This window comes from Seriola aureovittata, chromosome 10 (assembly GCF_021018895.1).
Source record: "Seriola aureovittata isolate HTS-2021-v1 ecotype China chromosome 10, ASM2101889v1, whole genome shotgun sequence".
NCBI lineage: Eukaryota > Metazoa > Chordata > Actinopteri > Carangiformes > Carangidae > Seriola > Seriola aureovittata.
This window is the reverse complement of record NC_079373.1, coordinates 23983537-24010864: the sequence shown is the minus strand read 5'-3', so window position 1 is coordinate 24010864 and position 27328 is coordinate 23983537. Positions and strand designations below refer to the sequence as shown.

The 27328-nt window shown below is 39.6% G+C and overlaps 1 protein-coding gene across 1 annotated transcript in view; it reads right to left on the bottom strand.

Moving 5' to 3' along the window:
- Positions 1-9669: 9669 nt before the first annotated feature.
- Positions 9670-27328, bottom strand: part of si:dkey-106n21.1 (solute carrier family 23 member 1) — a 45541-nt gene continuing 27882 nt past the window's right edge. The window contains exons 7-12 of the mRNA XM_056388399.1: positions 25399-25555; positions 21745-21998; positions 18706-18870; positions 16987-17095; positions 12184-12279; positions 9670-12097 (exon numbers count right to left, since the gene is read on the bottom strand). Coding sequence (XP_056244374.1) covers positions 11913-12097; positions 12184-12279; positions 16987-17095; positions 18706-18870; positions 21745-21998; positions 25399-25555 — 966 coding nt within the window. The 3' untranslated portion in view covers positions 9670-11912. The remainder of the gene's footprint in view (positions 12098-12183; positions 12280-16986; positions 17096-18705; positions 18871-21744; positions 21999-25398; positions 25556-27328) is intronic.

The following is a 27328-nucleotide window of genomic DNA, read 5'->3' as shown; positions in this document are numbered from 1 at the left end:
TGAATAATAAACCCTGTATTGATGTCTAAACCTATCTCTACTGCAAATAATCCTCCACTGTCTGACTGTTCATGACTGAGCACCAGTGTTTGCTAAAATTAGATAATAACATTTTATATTGGTAATGAAACGCCAAGCCAACACTGAAAATGAGAGGGTGCGCTATCAGCTAGCTAACATTAGCTTGCTAAACTGTAGGCCTGACTTAAGGCACAAATAAATACTAGCTAACATTAGCTTGCTAAACTGTAGGCCTGACTTAAGGCACAAATAAATACTAGCTATCATTAGCTTGCAAAACTGTAGGTCTGACTTAAGGCACAAATAAAAACTAGCTAACATTAGTGTACATCTGTAAATTCTTGGCAGAATGTAATTCAGAGACTGAGAAGGTAAAAAAATAAAGTGTAATAAACAAGCTAGATAGTTAGCTACTGCTACTTCATTTACCTGAGGTGTCTGCCCGACACACCGGAACAGAGACTTCGAGATGTGAGCCACTGATGGGAGTGAGGCATGTAGATGAGATGTTAATCTAACGTGATGGTTGAGAAATGGTATGGTCCACTTAAAGGGTGTTTTTTCATAACACCAGATTCCTCCAGGCATGAAACATGGAATTAATGTTGTTTTTACCTGTTTTGAGGGGGATCACGTTTCCCATAATTCGAAACCTGGCTATAGACATTAAATATATTTACACTGGTTAGTTACCTCTTTCTGTAGTAGTTTGCAATGTCATTGTTCTGCCATTTCTCTCTAAATTTAAATTTACACCGGTGACTTCATGGAACAGTTTCACAGCATTCCAAAGGATTTCTTCTTGTTTTTTAAGATCACAATAAAGATTAAAAATGAATCCATGAAAGAGGTATTCAGCTGACATACCTGCAGATGTACACACAGATGCTGTTTTGTTTGTTAGGTGATCAAAACATAGGGTTTCCAGTTTCATGAATGAATATTTCATTTCTCATTTTTTACCAAGTGAACCTCTGTCTCAGTTTTTCCAGTCATGAGTTCAAAATTTTGCAGTTTGTCCTTTCATTGCGCAGATCAAACTGATCTCGTTTCATAATGTGTGTAACTGATATATAATTTCATGGCTCTTTCTTAGAATATCAAAGGAATTAGGAAGAACTTATTAATACTGTTGAGCTGATATGGATCTCCAGTATCATGTGGAGGTCAGGGCAGTGGCTGTGGACTAGCAGAGGAAGAAGAAGATAATGAAGCTAAGAGAAAGGCAAAACTATCAGCGATATCATAGGTAGATGATTTGCAGAAAAAAAAAAAGCAGGTTTGCACAGGAAAACTAGAAAACGACCCGGTAGATCAAAACGCTCAAGTCTTGTGGGCGACCCGAAAATCATCTGCTGAAGAAAAACCTCTTTATGACTGCACAGCAAATCATGTGGGCGTCCGTGTTTCCTTGTCAATGATCAAGAGAAGACTTCAGAACCGCAACCTCAGAGGATTCACCGCACGATGCAGATCCCCTGGTGAGCCTGAAAAAACACAGGCCAGGGCGCATCAAAACATACAAGAAGAAAGACAGGAGCAAAGTTTTATGGAATGATGGAGTGAGGAGGAAAAAAAAGGAACAACTCCTGACCCAAAGCCACCACTTCATCTGTCAAACATGGTGGTGGTTCTGTTGTGGTCCAGTGGAACAAGCACACATTTATTGATGGTTTCACTGCTAATGGAAGCAACAGTATGAACTCAGAGGCACACAGTGTACCAACTATGGAAAACAAGGTTATGTATCCATCTAATCAAACAGAAATGTTAGATGGCATTTACATTATCTGCTGCTCATTTCATAGTGTTACTTTAATAATAAAAATTAGCCCAGAGGAAAAAGAATCAAGGAGAACTGTGGTTGTATCCCTCCGCCAACCAGCCCGGGACCAGGAAATTTGTTCACAATCTCCCCTTCCTGAGTTACAGCATTGAATAATGTGCCAGAGGTGTTTTTGCAGAACATTATGATGTCACAGTGAAGTTGACCTTTGACCTTTTGGATAAAAAAATTCATCACTTCATTTTAGCCTCATAGACATTTGAGTTAAATCGTGTCATAATTAGTGTATGAATTCATGAGTTATGGCCGAAAAATGCGTTTCGTGAGGTCACAGTGACCTTGACCTTTGACCTTTGATCACCAAATCCTAATCAGTTCATCTTTGAGTCCAAGTGAATGTTTGTGCCAAAATGGAAAAAATTCCCTCAAGGCGTTACTGAGATATCGCATCCATGAGAATACATATGCAAACAACAAAATCTACAACAACAACAAATCTATCTCCCTGTAAACAGAAGGAAAGGCAGATAACAACCAGAGCTATAGTAACATAGGAATCAGTAAACAAACACTCTCACTCCAAAGAGGGAGTGAGATGACTGATCTGTGACTCGCGATGATAACTCACGATGAGGTGGAAAGTTGCCGAAAGGCCCACATGGACTGAGCACATCTCCTCCCGGCCCTGACGAGCAAGAGGAAACGGCTGCGCTCACCCACCCGCTGCAGGAGGGGCGGGAGTGGTACCTGAGCAGTGCAGAAGACGACAGAGCAAAATACAAAAGTTGTGTTTTTGTCTAAGTGTAACCACTGAATGATTTGTACACTTAATGTGATTATGGATCGACAATTGTTCAAATTGTTTGTAAGGGGGCTTCCCATCATTTGATGAGTGTTTGCTGCCGCTGTGCTTGTGATGGTTAACCTGAACCTGTTGTGAAATATCAGAAGATCCTGACACACCTGTCATGCCTGGAAAATGCTATTGTGAAATTTTTTTTTTTTTGATAATCAACTTGTCAGTCTGGACTTGATTTTCGTTCAAAACAGAGCCAAGAACAGAGGCATATTTATGTTTTTTTTTTGTACACCCAATGGTGCTGTTAAGCCCAGTATCACCCATAGCAAATTAGACATGCAACAAGAACTTGCAAAATATTGAAAGACTGTTCTTGAGAATACATAGGTCACTCCCTTTTCCAGTAACCCCTACACATTGGCATCAGTTCAAAAAAGTGTTTGATCCCACATGGCTTATCTCAGTTTGACGACACTGTAACCTGGTATTTTGTAATGCCATTCCTACAGTGTTGACAGTGTTTTTTTAGTAACACTCTGCAGAACACTGTTTTTCTGCAGGGTATTGGCGTGTTTCTGATTGTTTACACTCTGTTTTCTTAAAAGCAGAATTAATTAAAGCGGCATTGGGACAGGATTCTTGTTACAGGCAGGAGGCAGGGAATAATATATTCACTGTACTCTGCGATTTGTCTCATAATTCCATAGCGCATGTTAACCATCGTGAAAGTACAGGATGTGGTCGTAATAGACATGGACAAGGATGATGCCAATAGTGGGAGACTGGGGACAGTTGCAGCACTTTTTGCATTTCTGTTAAATAAATTATCAAATAAACTCAGGAACACCGTCTGAAAATTCACAAGAGTAGGATATTTATTCTCTCAGTCACTCAGAGACTATTTGAACTAGACCAACCACACAGATACATGTTAAACTTACATCTGTCTGCTGTCTAATTACTCCATTACTTCTTTCATAACTTCACTACCCAGGTCAAAGTAGATATACTCCTGTAATATTACTCCAATACAAGTGAAAGTTGTTCAGTCCAATTTTTACTTGAGTTCAAGTACTGGAGGGTTTGCTTTTAAAAATACTTAAGTATTCAGGAGTTTTTTAATTAATTTTTTTATGCCTATTGTCGTTTCTTTTTTTTTTTGAGGCAGTGATGAAGTTTGGTCGTGGTAAACACAGCAAACATTGACAATGAAAGGAATCTTTCTTCAATTCTAAAACTTCAATCATGGACTTAAGATAAGACCATGGTGCTCTGGTGAAGAATGTTCTACGTCTTTATCTATTGTCCCCATCGTTAGGACAGTGCCAAGTTCAAACTGAGCTGTTCCAACATGCAGGAAGCACAACACGACTGACCGCAAAGGGGTTCACTGTGATTGGATTTTTCTCCTCTGAGGAACACAGCGTGTTTTCAAAATAAAAGGAAATTGATTTTGCCGACTAAAAGCTCTGCTTCACAGTAACGAGCACTTGATAGAAATGTAGTGGATTCAAATGGGGCTTCAGTCAGATTTCCAGCAAAGTTAAACATCTATAATTTACGTTCATACAGCTAAATAGCATCAGCTACTACATTTTTACTAATTGTTTGTTGTTGTTGTTAGGTTGTTTTATGTATTGTTATATTTCAAACTGTTTTAACATTCTGCAAAAAATCACTGCCAAGGCAAAATGTCCATATTAAACATCTACTCTAATCATTTTAAATCTGTTTTCTAAAGAATGATTGAGGTGTTTATGGTTATGTTAAGGTCAGACAATGGATTTTTCAACATTGCATATCTATTTATTTATTGCATTTTTAAGAGGCAAAAGAACTCATATCCAGCAGATACAGAACAACATTAGCTTTTATTTGGGCTGATGTTTCTGTCCATTTGGAGTCATTATCCTTTAAACTCTGGTTTGGACTCCACCAACTCCTGAGAAAAATACCCAGCTCTTTAGTTTCCAGCTGTTCCACTTTCTGCAGCAACCAGCCCTGAACTTTAAGTTCGTCATTTGGTTCTGAGCAGATAGTGTAAAGTGGTTATATCAGAGCTTGTATACTTAAAAGAACTGCCTTTTGTCGTGGTCTCAGGCTTAATGAAAGTGGACAGAATGAAGCATGCAGTTAATATGTGTGGGGGGGGGGGGGGAAGGGCTGAAAACGGGTTAAAAATTTCTGTGGAATTTCAGAGATGGCAGATAAGCTCCCATAAATTAGATAGTATTCTCATATTACACACAGTCATTTATTTTAATGTTAATTTTTTTTTTTTTAACCACACACATAGTGAAGCTTTAAGGTAATAGAAACATTGTCATGGTAAGTACAGTGTTAAGGTCAGAAAACCAAAACACCTGGATAAAGTTAGGGAAAGGTTGTTGAGTATTTTGAAAATCAGCAGTGTCTTAAAGTAGGATATGTCGACCCTGACCTCTCCCTATGAACTGAGCTTTAAGAAAATCACACTAATTTGCTGCACTGGAACCAAAAATGCAGCCAGCGAATGTAATCCGAGCTGTATCTCTAAATATTTCATATGAATGTAATTTGTATGTCCATAGTTGGCTTCAACAGCAGGATGAATCCAACAATAGACATTTCATACAGATACGTGACTTACACACATTTCTGATTCCTCTTCGTAATATAAATAATTATCTAAAGTATATGAAAGTGTAATTACTTGAAAATGTAAATGCAGATTGAGAATACTCCTGATTTATTCAAAGCCCAACGATGCCCTGTCCATGGTGCTGCACTGACGGTGTCAGTGTGTAGACAAAAGTACTTTAAATACAATTTAGTAGGTTCAAATCTAACACAAATGTAGAACAAAACTTTATATACTACTAACAACAAAAATAACCTTCACTGCACTTTTACTTTGCCGGGAGAGAAACCAGCCAGCTCTAAATGTATTCCAGTGAATTAGTGGAGCAAAGTGCATGGGAGATGTAAGACAGTGAGCTCCAACACATTTCCAGTGTAAATCAGGGGGAGTGAATTTCCATAACCTTTTTTTGATTCTGACCAAGTTGGAGACTTTCCAGAATCATCATGATCCAATTAAGACCGATAAATAACAGCTCTCGGCCTTCTGGGCCCCGTGGACTAATTCAATATGGTGTACCTTAGAGTAAAGCTGCATAAAGTAGCTTAAGCAAGAGGAAACAAATCTGCACCATCTTTTGCTCTAATCCCTGATCTGTTGGGCTCGGTTGAATTTGGTGATGAATTTCTTTTACTCTCTCTCATTTTTAAATTTTTTTTTAACAACTTTGGATAATGCACCCAAATCCTAAAGTTTCCCCCCAGGTAACTGTATCTGTTTTAAAAGTCAACTATGGGGGTGTCGTATAGCTCAGTTGGTTGAGCATCCGCCCCATGTACAGAGGCTGAGCTCCTCGCTGCAGTTGGCCCCGGTTCGAGTCCTGCATCGGACAAGCCCTTTCCTGCATGTCATTCCCTCTCTCTCTGCCTCCCCATTTCCTGTCTCTCTCCACTGCTCTATCAATAAAGGCACAAAAAGGCCAAAAAAATACATTTAAAAAAAAAAAAAGTCAACTATGAACCTTGTTACGTTTCCAACCACTTACAAGCAGAGAGATTTTGAGATTTTGATTTTGGGGGTCAATAAAAAAAAGCTGTCTGTGTTTAGGTTAAAAATTAAAATGGGTTTTTCCCATGGTTAGTACTAATAACACTGAATGAAAGCTGAAGCTGATTTTCTCATTCAGAGTTGATTAAATTCTCTGCATGGAGTTGACAGGCTTAGTTTAGTATCTGCCACCTTCACCATCCAGAAATCCAAAACCTTCATCTTCAGCGGTGGCACAAGTCCAAGATGAGTCACGTTTCCGGCAGATGATAAAAACCCCACAGCAGGTAATGCCCCGACAGACTTTCTCAAAGACCTCGCGTTCGGAACATTATGGTCGAAGGTGCCTCTTCACTTAATTAACACTCGCATCTGTCGTTAAAAGTCAATCCTGATTAGGATTTCGTAATCCAGTTAGATTTGTGCCAACTGAGTGCGAAGCTAGACCACCGTCTTCAATATATATCTGTGCAACTGGCCTGTTCCTTGACCGGGTGATGGTCTTGGTGTCGTACTTGGCACTTCTCCCAGCCACATGCCTCTCCCATATGGTACTCACTGTCTGGGTGTGTGTGTGTGTGTGTGTGTGTGTGGCTGCATTTTCACCTGCTATGTCATTAACTCTTATGGTAGCTTATCCTACACTAAATGCTTCAATGTATACAAGCGGATATGAGCAGCTGGTGTGCAGGGTCAGTAGCAAACTCAATTATATGTAATCTATAATAGAATAAAGACACACTAACATAAGGCCTTTTTATTTGTAGCGACTCTGGTAAGTTGTTACCATTGTGGTGCTTGGTGTTGGTTGTCTGATAAGATACCGGCAATATGAAAACATCATAAACTTAATTTTCAGACCTGATATTTGACATCAAGTCTCCTACAGGATTTTATGCAATTTTGATATGTCTTATTCTAATATTTTTATTTGTTCAAATTTGTTTTTTATTGTTTTTAAATGTTATTTTAATGTCATCTTAATGTTGTATTTTTAATGTATTTCTATGCCTCAGTAAAGCACGTTGATTGGCTTTGTGTCTGAATGGTGCTCTATAAATAACAGATAAGATGCTGGTTCTGAGAAATAAAAGAAGCAAATCGACCATGTTTAGTGGAGGCATATGCTTTGTACCACCTTCCATTATTCTCTTTATATACAGATCACTGTGAATTGCTATGGCTGTCTGAATTGCAATTTAAAATAATTACAGTGAGAGAGGGCAGCCTTGGCCAGTTCTAAGCTACAACTGAAATCATTTACAATTACTATTATCTATGCCAGTGGTTCTCAAAGTGGGGTCTGGTTACCCCTAGGGGTCCTTGAGGGGGATCCAGGGGGTCCCTAGAAAACTAAAACTATTTCCTCTTAATTCATGGGAACACCATCATAACCTCAATATCTACATTTTTTTGAAGGCGCTATGAGCGTCTCGGTCTGGTGATATCCGTGTTTTGCATAGTTGTTCCTTCAAAAGTTTGCCTACATACGACAAAGCGTACATGCATGGTGCTGGCAGATAGACAGTAAATACCACAGGGGATTAAACCTCTGACCTTTGTTGCAAAATGCCATGACTGGAGATCAGGAGATCAGCAGAGACCTTTTGATTTACCTAAAATTGTTTGAGTCTGAGAGGCTAATCTTTGCTGTTAGATATGCTTTAGGCCCTAAATACAAGAAAAGAAGAGATTTTCAAGATTTTCAATATCAGCAAGAAGAAGAAGAGCGAGACAAAACATCAAGAAAACCTAAACTTCAAAGCTTGGTTTTTAAAAAGAAGAATTTGGAGGTTCCAAAAACATGCAGACACACAACTGCTCATGTGTCCACATGCGAACCTACACTCGTTTACACACCTGTTTATTGCAACACTTGGGTGTCGGAGTGTTTTAGCTGCATTGCCTAAACCTTACTTTAACCCTTCCCACTAGAAGCCTAATCTTAGCATTTACGTTAACCCAATTAACCTCTTCAGCCATTATCTGAACAGTAAAACAGGATAAGATACTGTGCGGCAACAAGAAGCGGTTCATAATCTAATTTCTTTCCTCATTTTCTGACTAAATGGACACCCGGATATTCGTATTCATCCACAAAAGAATTCCCCAAAGCCTATTCTCAAATAGATAATGCTTTGCAATTATTGTTGTTAGCTCTTAACAAGCTATCACAAGCCTCAAGTATCTTCCCTTATAATATGAACTTAAAACAATTATCCATTCTTGATATGAATGATCCATCCTTGGTCTTGCCCTAATGTTGCTCTTTAAAGGCAATTATCTTCATCACAAGTGGGGTAAATCTGGAGCATGTAAACCTTTTGTTTTGTGCAGTTTTGTTGGAATTTGAACTGGGGCGGTACCAGGATGCTGTTTATATCTTAAAGCTGAACACAGAAGAATAAGAGGTAACACTGCAGCCTGGAGTGTTGCTAACATTTGTATATTTTTGGTATTGTCATTATGACGTAAAGGATTTTATGTTTACACACTCCCTCCATTCACTTTTATCCCTTAGTACTTCAGTTTGTGGCGGTTCAACATTGTCAACATGCCACAACGAAGTGTAGCCCAATCATGACCTTAAAATGATAATGACATAATTACCGCAATTTGTCTGTGTCTCCCTTCGGAGACGCAGAGGAATAATTGCGCTGGGTGCGTCGGGTGCTCAGCTGTGCTTACCAGCAGGAGTTTAGGTAGACAGGGATAAACCTGACGGTTGTTAAGAGAAATCAAACCAAATCATGACCCGACCGCAGTTCAGAGCTTCACAGCAAATACTTCAGTTCCAGGCCACAACTTTACTGTTTTAATTTACTCTCACTGCTCTAGCATTGTGCAAAATCCACTGGACACGACCTGCTTGGTAGCAAACAGCAGCAAAAAGCGACTATCTGATTAACATAGTGGAGCATTTAGCAGCTAAAGAGCCAGATATTTCCTTCAGGGTTGTAAGAGCTACTTACATGGCCAGAAACACAGCTAATGAATAATAATGTTGCTCCGTAACAGCTGGATGTGTAACTAAGCAGCGGTTTGCTAGCAGGCTCGCTACATTGACTTAAAGAGTGATCATATGTCAATGATGTGTTCACAACTTGTTTATGCTGCCCCAAAGTGGCAAAAAATAATCAGTCATTGCAGATTTAAAGGGGTTTGACTTAGACTCACAGATGTTACCATGTGACCATTGTCATTGCATGGTAGCATGTTGATTTTAGCATTTAGCTCAAAGTACAGTTGTGCCTTGGTAGAGCGTGACAGAGCCACAGACTCAGCCTTTAAAAGAAAACATCTTAAAAACCATATGGAGTACCAAGGGTTTCACTTATCGTGACAATGGAATAAATCCCCCTGATTTCATACCAAAAGAGCACTTTAACATACTCATGTAAATGCAGAGAAGGAGATGCAGATAGATAAGAAATGAAATACGTTACCAAAATAATCTCAAATTGAAATGAGTGAGAAAGATGACGAAAGTCTTTATTAAGTCATTAAGGGTTTATAAACAACTCTTTATTGTCACAGTTTAGGAATGATTCAAAATTATAGTATAAAAATTAGTAAATTACAAATATTCAACATAAAAGAATCATATTTAAAAATGCATTTCTATACAGTGGAAAAAGACAGATTAAATATATAAAGCAGTAACCTTAATAACGTTAATGAAAACAGCTCCTTAAAGATATCACATAATACATTTTTTAATAAAAAAGCCCTCCATTAATTATCTGCTTCAGTAAGTAACTGTTCTTGATGAGGTAGTAATGATCCAACTGAAAATATGTGTTTAATAATACATTCGTAAAACCTGAACTGCAGCCTCAGAGTAGCGTCATGACTCATAAACGATTGCTCACACATTGTGCCCAGCTTTAAAGTATATATTTTTTTGCCTTGTATTAGAACAGTGCATCAGTTCAGTGAAGAATCATTAATTTATTTCTATGTGAAAGCCACTTGGCTTTGGTAGAAACATAAATAATGCAAAGATGTGGTTTAACAAGACCAAGTATAAAGCTAGTACATGGCTGCACCGTGTATTGGTGTGTGCATGGTGCAATTTTTGAAAAATACGGTTTTGTCCAGGGCAAAATTTCTACTATTTTCCTTCTCCTTTCCTCACGTGGACACATTGGGGATGCAATCATACACAACAAAATAAAAGGGTAATGCTAGTTTAACATGCTACAATTAAATCCCCCTTTCAGAACCATGGAGAGCACCACTTGGCCAGGTGTGCCACAACACTATTATTTAACACAACATACTGTCAGCGCAAAAATAAGTAGGATATTGTCACAGGAGTGCGAATGCTGACAGTGAAATCCACTGTGAGTCGCAACATCGGTGGGCTGGAATCGGCAGGAACCGGAAATGAGACAATACACTTCTTGCAGCACGTCAGCATAGAAATTAAAGCCCTGTTGAGAAATGAAGATTTCCTGTCCACTGAGATACTAGAGGGCTTTTAAGTTGAAACGGTAACAGGAAGTTTTGAGTTCGAATTAACTCGTAAAGAAGAAATTTTAACAAGGCGGCTCAAAACAAGGCGTCGGAATAAAATACTGGAATGATATCAAACAGAGGAGATTAGAAATAAAGTCCTTCCTCAAATAAAGGCCCTGGTCATATTTTTTTATTTGAGGAAATACAGGAAACTGTTGTGTATCCGCTGTAAACATCCCCCTGATTATGCAATAAAACTGTTCACACCAAATCATTTTTAAAGAGCAACGGCCAATGGGAAATGTCCAACACTCAGCCTGCCGGTCAGTGGTGTCACTCACTCACTCACTCACTCACTCACTCACTCACTCACTCACTCAGGGAGATTCGCAGATGTAGCCTATACGTTTTGACAAATTGACAAAATATTTTACCTTCACTCTCTTTTAAAACTCAAAGGTGAGTCTAATTAATATCTTAGCGAGCTCTTCATGAAGACTGATGATTCTTCTCCTCAGTGTATCATGCTGCTCTTTGCTTGTTCAGGCACTACGAATGTTTTACTAACCTGGAAATGATGTGGAGGGGGTTTATTTTGTTGAATTCCAGCTGTAAGGAGACACAGCGACTCAACTTTGTTCTTTAATTCAATCAAAAGGTTTAAAACAGTGTCTGACTGTTTAAGAACAAAATAATATGGAAATTATTAGGTTTAGATTATATAGTGTTTATTTAACAGACCCTCATTCACTGTGGGTTACTTTTTATTCCCTCAGAAGCATGTGTTTAGGGCGAGGCATCCCTGTCTGCAGTGAATGGTGGTTTTTAGATGCAAACTAGAAGATTAAAGCCACAGCTGGTTGTACCCCGACTGAATAAAAATGCTCACTGTTCCATAAAGGCAAACAGTTGCTTTTGTTTAAGAGGTTTTAAACAAAGTTTTAGAATTTAAATTTTATTTTAGCCAGTCAACAAAAGATTATGTTTTTGACCTTTGGTAGGAAACTGGAGCAGAGTGTCACAGTGGCTCAGTTGTTAACACTATCGCCCCACAATGAAGTTTTATATCACCAAAAAGTATATAAAAGCAACTAAAAAAAGTTTGTGCCGACAGGAAGCCCATTTTTAATGCATTTTCCCAGTTTCACTTCCTCTGTTTTTCAATGCTCAGTAACTACTGTTTGGTTTTATAGGGCTAATAGACCAGCATCACTGCTACTCTCTAAGTTCACACTTCATCACTTGGACATCCCCTCTTGGCTGGTCTTGTAAGCAGGGAGAAAGGGCAGGTACTGGAAACATTTAAACCGTTTCAAAACACTGTTGCAGAAGGGGATATCATAACATGATTGGTCACACATGTTTTTGCTTTCCCCTTGCACCTTGTCCTGCCAGTTCTTGATGCCCCGCTCTTTTTCAGTACCTGAAAAAGAAAAGAAACGCTCAGCCAATAGTGATGCTAGGGCTCGTCTGAGAACTTATCATTATTAACACACAGTTTTATCAAACCTGGAATGGTGTTATCCAGGATGAACCCAAAGAACCCTCCGATGAACATGTGCGTGGTGAAGAGCACCACAATCACTTGGTCAAGCTCTTGTATTCCTTCAAACGAACAAAAAAAAAAAGAAAAGAGAACAAACGCAAATTAATGTCTCCAAGTATTTTCAGAAATAACCTGTAGCCTGCAACACCTGTAAGGTGGAGGTCAAGTTTTAGTTCAGCCTACTAAAACTGAAAGAAATACAAGCTCCCTCAAACCAAGACCAACAGCAACTGGGGCCTGACAGTAAATCCTGTAGGACAGGATAACAGCCAATCCACACACAGTCTGGCTCCAATCCGTCTGTTGGATGGATCGCATACCTGCTTTCTGGATTTCTTGGCCAGACAAACCATATCTCTGTGTGTTGAACCCTCTGAGCCATACACTGAAATTTTAACTCCTTCCACATGTCAGAAAACCAAATTGTCACATAGAGTATTTAAATCTTTATATGTAATTTCAATGATACACTCATTCTTGACAATCATGGTGTATTCATGTGCGTAGCAGATCATTTAGATTTTATGTGCTCTGCTTTTGCATTATATGCCTCTGGGATTCCTGCCAACACCCACAGAAAAAAAATTGCACATGGCAACAGTATGTTTATTAGAGTACTTTAAAGTTCTCCTGTTTACTGTAGGTGTGGCTGGGCGTTTTAACCTCTCTGGACTTTTTTTTTCTTTTTCCATGCACCTTTGAAGTAGGTGAAGTTTTGAAGCCAGAAACTTCTTCTTTGCGTCCAACAGGTTTAATCAGAATAGTTTTCTTCTATTCTGTGAGCACTGCTGAAAATATTCCATTCACATTCATTGTACTGGTGCAGGTAGTGATATCACTAATGGATATCTCAAGCCTGGCCGTGTAGAAACCAAAGCTATCTGCATGGTGAAATACTGGGAACATTTTTATTTTTTGAATCTTTTTTGGATGAGCTGATCCTTTGACTTATTTATTATTATTTATTACTTGAATGGTTGAACTCATTTATTACTTATTAATTTTAGCCTTATTTATGCTTAAATATCCTCTTGATGTGTTTGTGTCATGTTATCTTTCTCTTCTTGATCTTCATCACTTCAGCTTAACACAAGTATTTACAACACACGGGAACATTAAAAAGAGCAAACTTTTCTTGTACTTTGAACTGAAACCCCCCCCCCCCCCGCATTAAGGTAATATCGCAGTCCTGGCAGCGTTAGGCAGCTGTGATAATGGAGAGCATTAAGTCCCAGGAATCCACAGGAAAAGTCCAGATACTTCGACTCAAGGAGGCTTGTTTGGTGGCTGAGGAGCAGTATCAATAATCACTAGACCACCATGGCACTCCATGGTGGTCTGACTCCTGAGTCAGAGTTGGCCTTTCATGTGGCATGTGTTACCACCAGCACATGGATGAATACAGAGCGCCATTGAACATGTGGATGCCTGCATGCCCGATTCCTCGTTTTCATAATGCCCCTTAGGTAATAAACTGCCTAATGAAATTGTATCGAATTGAATCAAGAATTGCAAACTGTGCTGACGTGGTTTGTCTCTGAATACACTCTTGTTCAAGGAACCTACCCCAACACACACACACACACACACACACACACACACACACACACACACACACACACACACACACACACACACCTACTCAACCCTAAACCCTAAAAACCAAGTCTTAAACCTCAGACAGCCATTTAAACTTGTGAGGTTCATCATTCTGGTCCCCACAAAGGTGTCTGACCCCACAAGATCCTGGTTTTCGGACGGAAAAAGAAAGGCCACACACGCACGTATGCAGAGACACATGCACACACACACACACACACACACATTCCCTGCCCAAAGAGGCAGCAGTCAAAAGTTCAAGGCACCCGCTGAGTTGATTTTAAGTCACAGCCTGTACATCTAAAGACGTCTGGATGAGCAGCAGTTTGTTTACAGAGAGCACTGACAGGCTTCTTCTTGTGCGTAGCTATCAGATGAGTGTTGAGGCTGGGGAGAGACTCGTGGGCAAGAGTGCTTTATCTGAGCTGGGCAGATTACAGCCAGTGACATGGGGGCTAGCCAAGAGGATTGGGAGGTAAGCAGCCTAGACCTGAGAAAACCAGACAAACCCTCATGCCCAGTGTTGAACTCTGGATTAGCACTTTCCTGGGAGACACTCGCATCACATGACTCATGGGATCAAGGTCTTATGTCTGCAGGGAAGAGCTGTTTAATCTTGAGGATTGCTCTTTTGATGGCGCTTCATAGGAGGTGGCCACGAAGAAGATGCTCGGCGGCCGATCAATGTGTCATCAAAAGCAAGGAGCCATCAGCTGACAGGCTGCTATTGATCTCTGTTTGTTTCTCACATCTCTGATTGATCAGACTCGTGTTTGTAAAAGCTCCACACGGTCTAATTTTATCTGCTGGATTAATGTTTCATGGCTGGATCAGCTAAATTAGGTTCTACCTGCTGTGTGTATGTTTGTGCGTGTAATGACTACATGTGTATATTTTCTTTAAGTAATCGGATCATTTTCAGTATTGAGAAAAAGATATTTCACTTCTTTTTACTCAATTTTTTTTTCCTTTCCTGCTTTTTTTCCTCCACAATTCAGCTTCCTCCTTCCGATCCCACCAACCAGTAGTGACAGTAATGAAGTGACAGAGACATAATCCACTGGCTTTTTAACCGCAACCCCTGCCTTTTGTGTTCAAGGGAACACGCAGCCAGCCCAGATTAGACCCAGATTATACCAGATTAAACCTGGGTGGTAATGTGTGAATTTTGCCCTCTGTCAGATGAGCACCCTTATTTTCTCTCTTGAACCTTTTTTGACAGCTGCCGCAAGCAATTATTACAATTATTACAACTTTTTACAACTTATGTGACTCAGTTTACAGCTATCAGCCAGCAGCAGGGCAGCTGTCAGTCAAAAACAGGATGATTTTAAAATACTCTCTCACTTTTCCGCACTTTTTAATTTACAATGATTTGCGAAATAGACTGACGTCTGGTTCAAGAATACGTGAAAGTCGGTCAGTAACATCTGTCCTCAGAAAAATACCCGAGTATGAAGAAAAATTGTAGCATAAAAAAAATAAAACCCAATCTAAAAATGAATTTTTAATGAATTGACATCCCTTTATTTTCCTTTATCAGAGCGCTGGTTCTGTAACTGTAGTTTTCCCAGGCAGCTATTGTCGAGTATATTCAAGAAAAGCCTGTGTGAATTGGCCTCACAGTTACACTCTCAGAGGGACTGACAACACCCACGCGATTACACTGTGAATAAATATGACACGTCCGGCCTAATACCCCCCCCCCCCCCCCCCCCCCCCCCAGTGATAACCAGAAAAAAAGAATCAAGATCAAGAGTGTAAAAGCCCCTCGAGTTCCCCCTACAGGCCCAACCGCTCCTTACACCCCACTGAAACCAACGTGACCGACGACCTGACCAACTGAGCTACAGACCAACTGACATTCCTGTCCTAAAACTGCCTGTTTGGGGTAAAACAAACAAAGAAACACACACACACACACACACACACACACACACACACATATCAAATAATAATACTCAGGGTTTAGACTCAGGTAAGACTATTAAAATGGTTCTTCCTTGCCACTTTAAAATCTGGGCTAAAGACTAAAAGTAACCGAGGGTTTGCCATCTGGGCCTCTGGGATTTGGGAACACCTTGACCTCAGGAGCTTAGGCTGGGAGAACCGCTGCCATGTTTTCAAGGGTAATCTGTTAGCAGAGCAGTGGGAACACACACAGCCTCCGTCTGAGGACCATGCCGCTCCTCCGATAAGGATTAACAACATGGGTGTGTTTTTCTTTTTGTTTTTTTGGATTTTTTTGGCATCGATTACTGAGTCCGCCTTTGTTTTATCAAAAACAAAAAAGAAAAAGAGTCAGTCAGACATAAGATGAATTTCCTTTTTTAGTTGTCAAAATAAAAGCACAGCATCACAAAACGTGAGTGTGTGTGTGTGTGTGTGTGTGTGTACAGATGGGGAACACAGTTAGTTGGTAGACACAAATTTCCCCATGGGACAATAAAGTATATCTCATCTTATTTTTATCAGATTACAATTATAAATATTATTAAGGCATCATGACTGATCTGATCAAATCTGTTCCAGTGTGAGTTTCTTGTCAGTTGCCAGATAAAATAATAAGAGAAGAGGAAGAGGTAGTGAAGGTAAGAGTAACTGGGGTGAGCTGATCTGAGGAGCATATGTGATGTGTTTGCTGCTTTTCTGAAGAACATTGGAATAAACCAGTTCTACTGTGTGTGTGTGTGGTGTGTGTGTGTGTGTGTGTGTGGTGTGTGTGTGGACCTTATCCATTTGCCCTCTGACTTGGGTCTGGTGATATTTATGTAAGAGACAAAAACCTGGGTCAAACAGATAAAAACAGCATGGGGAGTTTCAGGTTGAAGCGACAGAGTTGTTCTCTCCTTCTCTTCTCCCAGAGTTCACAGCACGCCTCTCCGCCCGACATCTCATCAAAGTTCTGCATTTTATCCTCCATAAATTAGCAAGACAAACTGTTTTAGACTATTTTGGTACAAGAACATTCCAGTTTGTGTGTGTGTGTGTGTGTGTGTGTGTGTGTGTTAGTGACGGCAGAAAATGTCATTGAGCGTGGTATATAAATAAACAATAAATAATATTAAGGGTTGTTCCAAGTTTAAGGGACTGATTCAGTGAGCACACACATACTTTATGTGTGTGTGTTTGTGTGTGTGTGTATGTATGTTCTCTGCGGAAATCACCTGTGTCGATGATGCCAGGATTGGAGTGAAACCAGGAAGGTAAGACAAGACCGCTGAAGGTGGAGAAGCCAAGAATGAGGAGGTTACGGGACGAGTTCAGGTCCACATACTGGAGAGAGAGCGAGAGAGAGAGTGGGAGAGAGCGAGAGACAGAGATAGAGAAAGAGATTATGTGATACAAATTTATTTAAATTGGTTTATTGACTCTCAGATGCAAGCCATTATTTTGTTGTTCTCTCTCAGATGGCTGCCATATCTGTTTTGGATCTCGACTAAAATGTGATTAGAAATAATCCGGGACTCCAAAAAAGACCTGAATTCTATTTGAGGGAAGGTTTCACATTTATTTGGTTACGACAGGTTAACACAGGTCAGAACGGGGGCAACCAGGTTTATGGAGAGACGGGAGATTTTCCCCGCCCTGTTACACAAAATGACCCAGTTATTGATTAATAAAGAGTCGACGTGCCCCACATCGGAATTAGCCTCCATTAGCTTTAGCTCTAAATGTATTATGAGGGTTTCTTTCATTGGTTTTTCTGGAAAACCGAAATGTGATACTGGGGTTTCCTGAGCGAACAAGGTTTTGACACCTTAACCTGAAACTGGATGGACAAACAAAATAGTGTTGAGAGTGTGGACAACACCATTGTACCACGTTTGATCCTTTTATCTAGAGCAGATGAAAGAAACCCTTCACAGGAAATGATACACTGCCTGGGTGAGACTTTGACACTCTAAGCCCCCAAGTCACGGTTTACAAAGCCATCTCCTGCTGAACTGTTTTTCACACTGATCATTAAAAGGTTAAAAGAGCAGTTTCAACATTTGCACAGCAGCCACGCATTCTTCTGTCAGATTTCTGCTTTGAATAACTTTTTCCACTGGATGTAAAGGATGATGCTGTGACACTTATACAGGAAGAGATAAATTTTGTTGATCTGCCTACTGCTTGCTGTTAAAGGTCTATAAATCCAATTACCTCTCTGTTTGCTAAAAGTAGAGAACGCTGGTAATGTTTTTAATTCTTATTTTAATTTTTTTCCACTCGGAAAATGTATCCAAAGTAAAATACTCTTCTAATGCAAGTATATCTGTGGGTGGTTTTAATTAGCAACAGTGCCTAGACCAAGACCTGCTTGAGTCACATAGAAATATCTCAGGGTTACAACTGATCATAGCCCGCTAGGTTCCCCGTTGCTTTGGCTTTTTCCCAACTACACTCCTAAAAGTAAAGTGTCTGGAAGGCATTCACAGATGTGTCATGGACTCTTGAGGGCAAGTAACTGCCATGTGCACGCAGCAAGAGCCACATGCAGCTGATCACTCACCCTTCTGATTGTGTTGTTGTTTGTTTGATTTGTTTCTTAGTTTGTTTGATGGATTTTCATGTGTTTGTCTGCAACCTATCAATTATTTTTTCAGCACTTTGAGCTGCATTTTTTTGTTTGTATGAACGGTACTAGACAAATAAAGTTTCTTTTTATTAATTGATCCGTTTGATTCTTCTCTTTTACCCTCACAGTGTCAGAGCCAGCGAGATTCAGTGTTTAATTATAGGACCTTTCAGTTGGGTGGATGTTTTGTGTCTCAGGGTCTTAATATTACAATGATGTGCTGTCTCAATACTCCATACAGCGGGCGTTTGGATAAAGTGTCCACCAAATAAAATATATCATACTATGAAAATATTATATTGCAATATTGAAATGTGTTTACTTGAAGGTTGGATATCCCCACTGCTGCGATCATCCCAAACATAACAAGGAACATGCCTCCAATGACCGGGTCTGGGATGGTGATAAAAACTGCTCCAAACTTCCCAAAGATTCCCAGGACGACCATGAGAATGCCGGTCGTCTGGAGGACCAGCCGGCTGCCAACCTGGACAAAAAGGAAAACAGAGACATACACAAGATGGGTTAATCTGTCATTCTCAACATGCCACCTTTATTTATTTTTTACCAGGATGGTGCATCGTAGATCTGGTCTAGGTTCTATATTAATACTGTGAACGTATCAAAGCCTCAGTCCACAGGGAAATGCACACAGCCTGTATTCAGAAACTGAGCCTTAAAACCAGCCGTCAGGACTTCTGGAACTTTGTGATGTCACAACAAAACAGTCACCACTTATGCCCCAGGCCCCGCCCACCTGGACCCACTATCGAACCTTGCAAGATTTAGTTTCTCTGAGTGTTTTACCTGAAATCTGCTATAATTTTGTTCCATCAGTCCAAAAAACAGTCAGCCAATCAGAAGAGAGCAACTAAGAGCCTCCTCTCTTCTGATTGGCTCACCGACCTGTTGTTAATAGAGCTCCAGAGAGAAGCCTGAGAGAGGAGATTACTTTTGGATTGTTTTTGGTACTTTAAACCACAATATATCTTTTTATGGATTTAAATAAAACACAGGGAAAGTGTAAAATATGGGACCTTTAATAAAGACTATCAGTTTCATCTGAGGTGATATTTTGAGTTGGATATATATGAGACAATAGAGAAAGCAGCCTCAGGTCAAGCCAGCAGAGTCCATAAAACATTTACTAGTAGCAGAGGCTTTTTATTTGAGGTGGGAGGCAGTGTCATTCGAAGACAGGCTGTTGTTTAAGAGGAGCTTCGGTACAACACACGTGACCTTGGCTCAGTGCTACATACTTTTTACGTACCAATCTAGTGAAATATTCCACTAAAATACAAATGAATACGTACAAAGTCTCCTCAGTGGGAACATTGTCTGTGTTGTGCCAGGAGAATATGGCAAGGCATCTTCATGGATGTTTTCATCTCTGTGATACTCATCGTTACTGTTGCAGTTTTTTCTGTTTCTTCTGTTTGGACAATTTCAATTTTGTGATATTATTTGAAAACAGGCGATTATTTTACACGATATAGTAGAATGCTGACGTGAGAAGTGGTCAGGGTTTCTTACTTCAACCATCATAGTAATTATCCTGTCATTTTGCAGCAGAAGCAAAGCTAATAGCAGGCCAGTGGAGAAGAAAGGTCAAAGGTCACTCAAAACCAGCTGGTTCAAATTCCATAGGTAGGTGCGTAGTATACTCAACACCTCTGTGTTCACAAAAGCAATTTGTTTTTATTCCCCCAGTCCCAGGAACAACTGCATTCATGCTGTGGAAGTTCTCAGAGCAAGGTCTAGTGTTTTGCAAAAAGATAGTGAAAAGGATATGAAATGGACCCCCCCCCCCACACACACACACACACACACACCACCGCCATCATCACCCCCCTCCATCACCACCAAACGACTCGTCCTCCGGTAATATATGACCGGCACTTATGTCATGTCCCTCGTCAGCAGCGAGACAGAGAGGCTCACAAACAAACAAGCAACAAACAACTGCAGCAGCCAATCGATAAATCATCCTCTCCCATTAATTGTATCACATGACCATAATCAAAAGATCAAGCTAAATTATATCTGACCCCGCCCGCCCTGCTCCCTTCAGCGACACTACAGATCTCTGTCTGCCCAAATGATGATAGAAGTCATGACATACTCATGGTTGTTCTCACGTATATATTTTTATTTCTACTTGTGTTTGACCTTTATTAAACCAGGATGGTCTGATGAGATACGAATCGACGAAACTGGCCAAAATGGCAGCCCCAAAGACGTTACATGAAAACATCAAAAACACAAACGACACACGATTAAACACACTTTCCAAAATAAGAATCTGTTAAATAAACAACTGCATTTTCCTATTTCAGGTTTCTCTCGTCTGTAAATATTTTTGACTTTGGGATATGCGTCTGTGTGTTTCTGTGGTGTTGCTGTGAACTGAACTAATCTCATGCTTTAGGCTACTGAAAAACAATCCCGTTCAGTCAGTCCCAGTCATATGATCATTACACAGAAATCAAAGCTCCTAATATGACATTTTAAGTCAATTTCAAATGACATTGTATATAAACATCATACTGTAACAGAATAACTTCATCAACGCTCTATCCTTTATTTAAAACGCCTGCTTTATCCACACAGCGGATGGATTATGGTCCATGCCCACAGCAGATGGATTATATGCGTATTTTACACCATAAACATAAATCCACTCTCATTACAAGAAAAGTAGGCAAAAAAACCTCCCAGCCAGACGGATATAAATTCCAAATAAATCAACATTATTTGTGCATTCCACCAGTCCCTCAGTCTGCCCTCCTTCACTTCCATGATTAAAAATAACTCAATGCTACTCAGAAAAGTAAGGCACAGACGGATCACTCCAATAACTACACCTCAAAGAAGAACTTATAACAGAAGATCACAGTGCAGTCTGCTGGGATGTGACCCTTGCACACCTCTCACTGGATCCTTGAATCGTTGAACTCATAAAAGTCCACTTGAGTATTCATCGTAATGTACCAGCACTAAGGACAGCAGCGGGGCGTCTTCCAAGGGGGAAGTGCCGCGGGGCAGTTAATCATCAGAACGCTCTGCTAAACGTCAAAGTGCCTCGTTGACTGAGGCATGAAGGAACAACTGTTTCTCTGTCAGAGCAGAGGGAACTGGGTCCTACTCTTGCTATCAGTCAAATCAAAAGAAAAACAAAACAAACAAAAAAAAACACATTGTGAGAGCAATGAGGTTTATACTGTAGCTGTTTTATTACTTTATTAATTCAATTACAGCTTTTTACAATTATTCAAATGTTAATTGTTTGACAGTGGCCAAAAAGATCAATGAATGAAGCTCTGAAGAGCCCTAAAACACCAGAGATCAAAATGAGTTGTACCTTGGTAATGCCAAGTGCAGCAATGTTCTGGCTATAGGACGTGGTGCCGTTTCCAGTTCCCCACAGCGCAGCCAGGATGCAGCCGATGCCCTCCACAGCGATGCCTCGGTTGATGGCGTGAGTCGGTGGTGGAGGGGCACCGGACAAGCGAGCACAAGCGTAGTAGTCACCGATTGATTCCATGGTGGATGCCAAGACGCCTGCCATCATACCCAGCACTGACGATACGCTCACTGTGGGCATACCCCACTGACCTGTGGGTACAGAAATGGCACGCTTTGGTTTAGACACACAGCTTTACATTTAAAGACTGAATCGATTGTAGCACAGTAACTGAATGATCAATATATTGACTGAGAGAATGGGTAAGCACGCTACTACAAGATGACCTGGGAGGCCAGGAGGCTTAAAGGACAAAAATTTGTTTTGTTCCTAAAGAATTGATGGATTTATAGACAAACAGTGAACAGAACATCTGGTTTACATGACGCAATGCCATTATACAAACATCTGGACAAATCCAAATATCATGCTAAGATCTAATGTCCTAACATTTTGCAAGATTTTAATAGAGTGAACTCGTTCCAACAGTCCCAGCAGAAAACAAATTTTCAGGATTATAAATTTCCTCACACAATTGACTTAACAGGTGTGGGATACTGGCTCTCTGATCACGTTGTATCTAACACTGGCCCTCCACAAGCATGTGCTATTTATGTAGTGCTGTTTTACTTTCTGTCTGATTAAAAATGTGTTTAATTCTTGATAACATATCACATATGACCCTCAGAACAAAGTAAAGAAACACACTTCCATTTTAAAGGAAAGTCTCCATCTCCACGGAGTACATGGTTTACCTCCTGGGAGAGTTTGGTTTCCATTAGCAGTAAGTTGAAATGAAATCAGCATAATGTGTTTTTTTTTTTAACAAAATGGTTGGTACAAGGGTGACATGAACCCAGTTTAAACCCAGATGATGCCTCCATCTCCAATATAACCCAATGTATAAGGGTGGGAAGTCAGTGAGGGATCAGGTCCTTGATAATGACTGAGTCCAGCTAGTTGTTTTGGACACATGTAAAAATAAAAAAATTGGTAAAATTAGTTAATTATTACATTTTGGGTTTGTTTATTATTTTTTATTATATATATATATATATATATATATATATATATATATATATATTAGCTTGTTTATTTATTTAATAGGGACAGTGCAATTTAACATAGTTCCAAAACAAAGCATATAACTAATGTGTTGCAAACATCATTGAGAGTTTATGGCTCTTGCTAATTTTTAAACTCTTGACCCTTGTTGGTCTTTTACATGTACAGTGTAAATAAAATAGTCAATTTTCATTATCATAAAACTACAATACACTATAGGTATGAAAGTAGAGTATGCATATATCAAATGCATTGATGTGACGTACAGTATAGGAAGAGACAACAACACAAAACAACAGACAAAACATCATACAATTAACTAAAAATATACAGATGTGCAGTCTGAAAAGAGACAACGATGGCGCAACATAACATGACTTGAATGCTTCATCTAAAGTAGAGGAGGATACATTACATACGTCTGTTTTCATTAGCCGTTATTGCAGTTCATTAGCCCTTTTTTCATACGCAAACCTTTCCACTTTAGCAAAATGGAAACACTTGTAAAAAAAAAAAAAAAAAAAAAAAAAAAAAAAACTCATAAATTTCCACTCAGGATTTTCTTGGCACAATTTGAAAGGCTCTGTCTCCCAAGAAGATTTGTGATGAAGAAAGCAGTAACAGTGCAGGCCATATTATCTTAGTGACATTTACAACACCTTGGGCACTTCTAAAGCGGGTCCCATTTATTTCCATCCCCTCCTGGTCTATCAACACATTTTCTTCAGGTCATTACCTCCCAAAGAAACTGTTGCCCCAACTGTATTTACAGTCTTAAAAACTCTATTGTGAACCTTACTGCACCCTTGTGTACATGTAAATGCTTGTGCTCGTACTTACAGGCATATGACACACTACACATGCTATTGGGAGGTACTAGTAAAACCTCCGCTGACATGTGTTGTATCTATCCCTAGGAACTTTACTGTGAATATTGCGTAAATTGCTGTGGTCTTATTTTTTTCCGCATAATCCCAATATTGTATCTTCAGATTTTTATGCGCGTCACTACAGGAACGATGTCCCCTTGGCAAAACATATAGTTTTTCTAATTTAAAGAGAAGTATATATAACATTTAAGTTATCAAACACAGGACCAGTTTGGACTTGAAGCCAGGCGTCCACAGGTAATGGTGTCAAATGTTAATGGTTACATTAAAAACGACACCTTTAAAGGCATCTGTGCCGACGCCTGGAGTTGATGATGTGGATAATGTGGTTTTTTTTTAGGATTAATTGCTTAAATCCAGCACGTTTTAAAGGCATGCAAAAGCATGCAGTCACATAAAAATGCCTCAGGCCCCACATGAATAAAAACACGTGTCCGTATTCATTTTCATTAAACCCTGTTAAAATACCAGATCTGGATTGAGCAAAATTTGCAGAGTAATAATTAGATTTGTTTGTAAATTTGATACCTGTGATAGAGACGCATCAGCTTTGTCTCATCCTCAAATGGCAGTTCATTAGCTCTAGACATCCTGCATAATCCTATTTAACAGCCACATTATAAACGTCTGCCTGATCACTGTCAAATCAGCCCATCCGCAATAAAAAAAATGTCACATGTGGAAGAGGTTTGGGTTCATAGTAGGATAACAAAGTGAAAACAGCACAGTTTTATTTTGTTGTTGTTGTTGTTGTAAATATCCTTAATTCATAACCATTTATGCACATTAAGTAATACAAAGTGCTGCCAAAAACATTGTGTACAGACATCCTCGTATAAAAAGCTCTGTTCATTCTTTTCAAATGTGGAATCTGCAGGTGCCATATGCAAATAATCAAAAAGCCATAAAACTGACTTTCCATTCGTAGTAATGAATAAGAAAACTGACATCAAACCAACCCTGCAATTGAGTTCCCTGAACTCTACATATCTATAGATAGGCTTTGAAAGACATATGCATTCAATATTTGGCAGAACAAAGAGGATGTACCGAGATATATCACTGTTACGAGATGAAAACACTGAAGCACTTAAATGATTATTATGATTGGTTTTGAAAATCAATGCAAAGGTTGTAGAATTTTTCTCATAGCTGCTCGTGTACAGTCCTGTTTAACGTTAAGTCGTAGCCAAATAACCTTTTCTCAGGAGGTTGCCTGTTCTGTTCCGTCACTGAGTATATGTGTCATCATCACCATCCCATTGCACACACTAGAAGATATCAGGAGATAGACTTTAAGCGGTCAAAGAAAAGGCGCATCATTTTCATTTTCTCCAAGAGATGTTGTAACATTTTGGCGGATCATTAAAGAGCAGTTGTGCAACCCTCAGCTGAACTTCAAAATGTCCTCTGTTTGCGTTTGGTTTGGATGATTGTCAAAGCTGAAAATTAAAGAGTGGGTGGCAGACGAGTGGGATAAATAATAGGAATCACGGTACTCAGCAGTTTCAAATTATTTTTGCTAAAATAATTTGACATTTATTACAGCAAAAGCCCAGGATCTAAAATATGTGCTTAAAGATATTTATGCACTTACCTGGGTAAGGCACGTGGAACCATGGAGAGTTCGTCACAGCCTCCAGACTGATGTCGGTCCTGGCTGAGTAGCCGTACTCATCAGACTTCGAAGGCAGGACGTCAAAGATGGTCAGTAAGAAGCAGACCAGCCAGCCGCCGCACATCCCGAACAAAGCCTAGAATTCGTAGTACAATACATATAAAGTGATGTTCATCCAACACAAAACATACCCTACTCTTATTACCTCTGCCAAGCAGGATTACGCAAAAATAACTGAACCGATTTGCACCTTACTTGTTGGAGGGATGGGGCATGAGCCGGGGAAGTACTCATTACATTTTTGGGGCAGATCCAGATCATTTATTATAAATTTAATTCTTTTTTCCTGAAGTCTTGTGCATATGTACATGTTTTAAAGACCAAAAATAGTCAACATTACATTACTTTTTTTTTATCATAAAAACAGTGACAGTTTACCCCCTGGGTTCACCCATAACTGCAACCACAGCTGTCAGGGTGAGTATATTCTGGAGCATAGGTTTCTGCAAAGGAACTCCTTTATTGCATCATTCAAATATATTAGTATGAATCTAATTTAATAACGGATTTCAGCACTGTACTGTTGATATCTTGCGTTAAATTTGAGCTTGTGTGCCTCTTCATACATCATGCTTTGGGTACAGAGCACAGAGCTGTGCACAAAAACACTTTTGTCATTCGCCTCTTTGAGGAGAGTCAGACCAGTAGCTGGAGGGCGGTGCGCTCTTTATATTTCTTCCGTTTCTGTTTTTCATCTCACCTTGACACCTTCACCTGTCAGAGAGGATTAATGGAGCGAAAGAGTCGCAGTCAAACACCAAATTATGCATCTAATGTGAGTTAAGTACCAAAGTGTATCATGCATTGTAAGTGCACTTAATGACAATTAAGACTTGGCAAGAGACAGTGTGTGTCTATGTTTTATTGGCTTCATTCCTTCACAGTAAAGAGTGCCGCATTTTATGTATTGTATGGCTTAAATTGACGATACTGAAGAACAGGTATGAAAACTTAACCTTTATTATATATATATATATATATATATATATATGTATATATTTAGTTTTTTGCTGGCTGTCACAACATATGACTCATTCTGTCAAAATGCATAGACCTGCCGTATGTGAAACATTCCAGAGACTGAACCCTGAGGCCAAAGTGGCTCAGAGGTCACTGAAGAGGCCTCTTCTGTTGAGTTTGATGTTCTTGTCATTCTTTTTAACCTTTATTTATTGAGTCAGTATTTCATTAGAATGCTGTCTTTCCTCGACATCAGTCAACACTGAAGGAAGTTATAAAAATTCCCGCCCAGGAGCTTCAGAGCGAAAGGTATTTATTTTGGCTGTTGCTGAAGAGAAAGGACAATGTCCTGTTTATGAACGGAGAAAGGTCAGTCTTATACAGTGACGACGTATATTTTGCATCTTCAGTGCAAAAATATACAGATCTCTGTTGGCAGTGTAAATAATGTATAACCTTTGCGTGTAAAAACAGCATGTGTCCGCCGAGTTTCCATCTGATTGACAGCGACCAGCAGAGGACTGTTGTTGTACTGCTCGGCTCTCACACTGACAAGGTATGCAACTGCACGAACGTTAGTTAAATAAAACACATGTAAAAACTCTATGATCACCACAGGCGATCACTACCTGACAGGTGGGGGCCGTGAACACAAGAGAGCTGTAGTTGAAGGGTTTACAAATGGGGCTGCGTGTGTGTGAAATATCTTCATAAAATGTTCTTCTTGTCAGCGCTACACACGGACTTCTCCACATGAGTAGTATTTCCTCTTCCAGGCCTCCGTGACAATGCGATGTTACCCACTGTGAAAGGTCAAACAAACTATTTTCTCAGACCGACTCGTTTTTTTTAAAAACTAGATGTACATGCCGGCTCCATGGATAATTTG